We start from the raw sequence: 5,563 nt of genomic DNA, 5'->3' as shown, positions 1-5,563 counted from the left end.
GCGAGTTCAAAGTCATCCATGTATCGGTTGTTCTAATGCGCAATACCGAACGTTATCTCGCAGAGTCGTGCGTCGAGAATGCGGGCCCTCATCCCCCCGAGGTGTCAAATTACTCGTAACGGCGCGCGACGCAACTCCGTCGTCGTCGTCGTCGTCGTCGTCGTCGGAGGGCTAAGGAATATTCCGGAAGATGCATGAACCTTGACATCGAAGCGTGAGGTTGATGGTTCAAGTCCATTTAGTCCCATCATTATATGTGAAATTATAAAATAAACAGTTTTTTAAATAACTAATTAATTGATTTAATAATATCCTTATTAATAATATCAATATTAAAATATTGATTTAATAAAATAATTTAATAATATTATTTCAATAGATTGAAATAACTAATTAACCTTTTTTAAGATTTGAAATACCACTTCATATGTAGGTTTATTTAGTTTGTCGATGGTTCAAGTCCATTTAGTCCCACCATTATATGTGAAATTATAAAATAAACAGTTTTTTAAATAACTAATTAATTGATCTATACCTTTTTTAAGATTTGAAATACCACTTCATATTTAGGTTTATTTAGTTTATTATAAAACATATGCTTGTAATAATTAATTACTTTAATAAAGTGCTGGTGCTCAAAAATCAACTAAATTATGATTAGGTAAAGATTTATTATTTCAAAGTAAAGATAAAGATTTATTAGATTTTTTTAATAAATTAAAAGTGTCAGTTTTGGTGTTTTTTGTAAATGTCCAAATAATTACACAGGACTAATACATATTTCTAATGTAAGCAATAGTTTTGTAAATAATGTAGAAGATTATTTTTCAATTGATGAAGTCATCAAAAGATTTATTAGATTTTTTAAATAAATTAAAAGTGTCAGTTTTGGTGTTTTTTGTAAATGTCCAAATAATTACACAGGACTAATACATATTTCTAATGTAAGCAATAGTTTTGTAAATAATGTAGAAGATTATTTTTCAATTGATGAAGTCATCAAAGTGCTCAAGACATTAAAATCAAATGCTAAAGTTGAATCAGAAGAACGATCAGAAATAATTATTTTATTGCTATTTTTATTTGGTAGAATTTTTAAACCCCACTGGGGTAGGTTGCGAAGCAACTAGGGGTGAAATTTCTAAGACTTGGTGCAAAACTAACTTAATTCAAAATTATATATTCCTGCTATTAAATTAAATCTTAAAGCAAATCTTCGTATTTTATTAGTGCAAAACCTTTAATTTTAATCACTTAATGATTATTATTAATATTAAAGGTGATATTATGTTTGAAAAATATAAAAATGATCAAGAATTTTATAGTTCTGGGTCTAAGTGTTTAACTAATTCAATTCTATCTTCGGTTAAAGTACCAGTTTTATATTTTGACATAAGTTCTATAAGTTCTATACTTTATTATTTCTAGTTCTATACTATTCTATCAGTTGCTATACTGATATAAATGGTAATGTTTATGCTGGAAGTGATAATGGTAATGTTTATAAATCTAATGGTATAGATGCATTTAAACCAATGATTGGAACAACTTGAAGGTGTTGTTCTTCCACCTTCAGCATTTTCAATAACTTTTGGTTTATCACCTTCCATTACGGCAACACATGAATTAGTTGTTCCTAGATCGATTCCTAAAATGTTTTCTTTATTTGTTGTTTTTGTACAATTTTTCGTTTTGCCATATTTACCTCCATATTTTTGCATTTCATGTAATAGTATTTTATCCTCGACACTATTTTAATAACTCACTTTTTAATATCAACTAAAGTAATAATAGAACTTTTATGATCTTTACCAACGATAATGAAATATTATTTGTTAAATAAAGTTGGTAAGAATAAAACTCATATAATTTTGAATTAGGTTAGTTTTGCACCAAGTCTAATAAATTAATTATTTCTTTTTTATTAATTTTATTTGCAGCAGTTTCGTGATCGTTTTCATTAATTAATTTTTCAATTTTTTCAAATTCTTTTTTAATTTTATTTACAATAGTTTCTTTAAAAACTAGTTTTAGATTTTCTTTTTTTATTATATGATATGATGCTCGTAACCATGATGAAAGTGATGCAGCACCAACAACTTTTGGTTTAAAGGAATCACAAGATTTACAAGACATTATTGAAGCTAACAATTAATTTTGATTTTGATATTCACAAGAAAAAAAATACTTACTCGTTTTAATGAATTAAACTTTCACTGGGCATATATTGAACAAGAAAAAGGTTACGATGAAAATGAAAATCTTAATTTATAGATATGAGATGAAGAGTTACAGAACTCTATTATTGAAATTAAAAAATTTAGCAATTAAAAAAAGAACCCAATTAGGCTCTAAACTGCACTAGGTTTGGTTACCCAGCAAGACATCACACATTACTGCTTTGCCATATCCGTACAGAAAGTGAAATTTTTGTACATTTAAATTATACCATTATAGTATAGAAAAGTAAATAATTACCCATATTTATGGTAAGTTATGTATGTGTTAATTAAAAAATTTAGCAATTAAAAAAAGAACCCAATTAGGCTCTAAATTGCACTGGGTTTGGTTACCCAGCAAGACATCACACATTACTGCTTTGCCATATCCGTACAGAAAGTGAAATTTTGTACAATTTAAATTATACCATTATAGTATAGAAAAGTAAATAATTACCCATATTTATGGTAAGTTATGTATGTGTTGAAAAGGAAAGGTTTTAAGATGGCACAGATAATTTTTAAAGGAGAAAATAAAATGCCACAAGAAGAAAAAACCTTTATTAGAAAAAATAAACATACTAATTATGGAATCACTCATCAACAATCTTCTATAAATCATATTAGTTCAAGTAACACTGGCCTTAATAGTTCTAGTACAATTATTAATATTTAAAGAAAAAGAAACATTTGATTTGTTTAAAGAAATAAAATTAAAGTTAAAAAATAATAGTAGTTTTTTGTATAAATCAAATTTACAAGCAAATTTATAGATTTTAATAGACTTGGTGCAAAACCTTTAATTTTAATCACTTAATTATTATTAAGTCGATGGTTCAAGTCCATTTAGTCCCACCATTATATGTGAAATTATAAAATAAACAGTTTTTTAAATAACTAATTAATTGATCTATACCTTTTTTAAGATTTGAAATACCACTTCATATTTAGGTTTATTTAGTTGATTATAAAACATATGCTTGTAATAATTAATTACTTTAATAAAGTGCTGGTGCTCAAAAATCAACTAAATTATGATTAGGTAAAGGTTTATTATTTCAAAGTAAAGATAAAGATTTATTAGATTTTTTAAATAAATTAAAAGTGTCAGTTTTGGTGTTTTTTGTAAATGTCCAAATAATTACACAGGACTAATACATATTTCTAATGTAAGCAATAGTTTTGTAAATAATGTAGAAGATTATTTTTCAATTGATGAAGTCATCAAAGTGCTCAAGACATTAAAATCAAATGCTAAAGTTGAATCAGAAAAACGATCAGAAATAATGATTTTATTGCTATTTTTATTTGGTAGAATTTTTAAACTCCACTGGGGTAGGTTGCGAAACAACTAGGGGTGAAACCCCTAATACTTGGTGCAAAACTAAAACTTAAAGGTTTAACTCAACGATTTTGATACCGGTACTAATGATATTGCAATTAATAATGCTAAATATTTTTTAAAGTGCCTTTATCTGAAATGTTTGGTTTGCTACTGAATTACGTTCAATGACACAAGGACTTGGAACATATACAACTTTATGAGAAAGTAAAAAATAGATATAGTAATATAACCATGAATTAACTTGATATTTAATTGCTGTATCATTTAATATTTCAATAAATGTATAATTACTAAAATCATAATATATAGTTAAACCATATTTATATAACAAATTATTTTCTTTTATTCCAACTCATTGTTTTCATTAATATTATTACTCAAACAATTAAAATATCTTTTGAAAGAAAATCACATATGTGTTTTTGTTAAATATTCTAGTATGTTAGCTTACCTCCAGAACATGTAAAAAGTTATCGTTATTTAATGAATCATCAATTGTTTTGAACATTAGAAACAACGATCCGTACTGTTTCCTCTGGTCCGTCACCGCAGTTCTTCATCCAGTTAAAAATAATATAAGCGTTATCGGTTCGTACCTCCACTTCAGCTCAGTGCTAAGGTATGAAGGTTTAAATTTTCCGATTTGAACATTAGAAACAACGATCCGTACTGTTTCTTCTGGTCCGTCACCGCAGCTCTTCATCCAGTTAAAAATAATGTAAGCGTTATCGGTTCGTACCCCCACTTCAGCTCAGTGCTAAGGTATGAAGGTTTAAATTTTCCCATTGGCTTAAAGGACATTTCGAAATTCGAGAAGATGAATGATTTGGTAATTAACGTTTACGGTATAGAGTATGATAGTGGTCATTAGATAGTACCAATTTATCTAAGCCAGCAAAAATCAAACAAGGAAGCAATTCATTTACTTGTCACCGCAGCTCTTCATCCAGTTAAAAATAATGTAAGCGTTATCGGTTCGTACCCCCACTTCAGCTCAGTGCTAAGGTATGAAGGTTTAAATTTTCCCATTGGCTTAAAGGACATTTCGAAATTCGAGAAGATGAATGATTTGGTAATTAACGTTTACGGTATAGAGTATGATAGTGGTCATGAGATTGTACCAATTTATCTAAGTCAGCAAAAGTCAAACAAGGAAGCGATTCATTTACTCATGTTAGAAACGAAAATTTATTCGAATGGAGATGACGTGGACATGGAAGACGGTAGTGTTTATCACTTTGCTTGGATTCGAAATCTATCCCGTTTACTGAGTTCACAAATTTCAAAACATCATGGTTTTACCAGACTGTGTGATCGATGTCTATGTCACTTTACAACAGTAAACTCTTTCGAAAGACATAGACACGATTGTACAAATATAAATAAATGTAGAGTCGTATTACCGGATGAAAAAGATAAAATTATGAAATTTAAAAATTATAAGTATAAAGAACCTGTTCCGTTTGCCGTTTATGCGGACATCGAGTGTATGTTAGAGCCAATTGCGGATAAGTCTAATTCGTTAAACACAACTCTCTATCAAAGACACGTTCCAGACAGTATAGCGTACTATTTACAATGTAACTTTGATGACTCTATTTCTAAATTTAGAGCTCATCGTGGAAAAGATTGCGTGGAATGGTTTACGAAACAATTACAGGAATTAGCTCAAGTTGTAGAGTTTTACCTAAAACGTATCGTATCAATGGAATTTCTAAATTTCAAACAAAGAAATGAATTTTACTCGGCCAAGATTTGTCATGTTTGTGAAAAACCGTTTACACCTCAGGATGCCAAGCATCGTCATCATTGCCATTTTACAGGCAAATATCGCGGTGCTGCACATCAGTGGTGTAATTTGAACTATAAGAACTCGCATACCATTCCTGTCGTATTTCATAACTTATCTGGTTATGATTCACACTTCTTGATTAGAGCTCTGATTAGAGACTACATCTTTTGAGGGTTCAATGAATCTCTTACCAGTAAACAAAGAAAG

At 28.7% G+C, this 5,563-nt stretch overlaps 1 protein-coding gene across 1 annotated transcript; it reads left to right on the top strand.

The window, feature by feature from the left end:
• Positions 1–4,073: 4,073 nt before the first annotated feature.
• LOC112494331 lies at positions 4,074–5,539 on the top strand. Its single transcript, XM_025084927.1, has 2 exons — positions 4,074–4,116; positions 4,503–5,539. The coding sequence occupies exon 2, from the start codon at positions 4,625–4,627 to the stop codon at positions 5,525–5,527; it is 903 nt and encodes a 300-aa protein (XP_024940695.1). The 5' UTR covers positions 4,074–4,116; positions 4,503–4,624; the 3' UTR covers positions 5,528–5,539.
• The last annotated feature ends 24 nt before the right edge of the window (positions 5,540–5,563 follow it).

Source organism: Cephus cinctus, unplaced genomic scaffold (genome assembly GCF_000341935.2).
Source record: "Cephus cinctus unplaced genomic scaffold, Ccin1 Ccin1_scaffold0418, whole genome shotgun sequence".
Taxonomy (NCBI): Eukaryota; Metazoa; Arthropoda; class Insecta; order Hymenoptera; family Cephidae; genus Cephus; species Cephus cinctus.
Note: the sequence above shows the minus strand (reverse complement) of the source record. Positions and strands in the feature narration are given on the sequence as shown.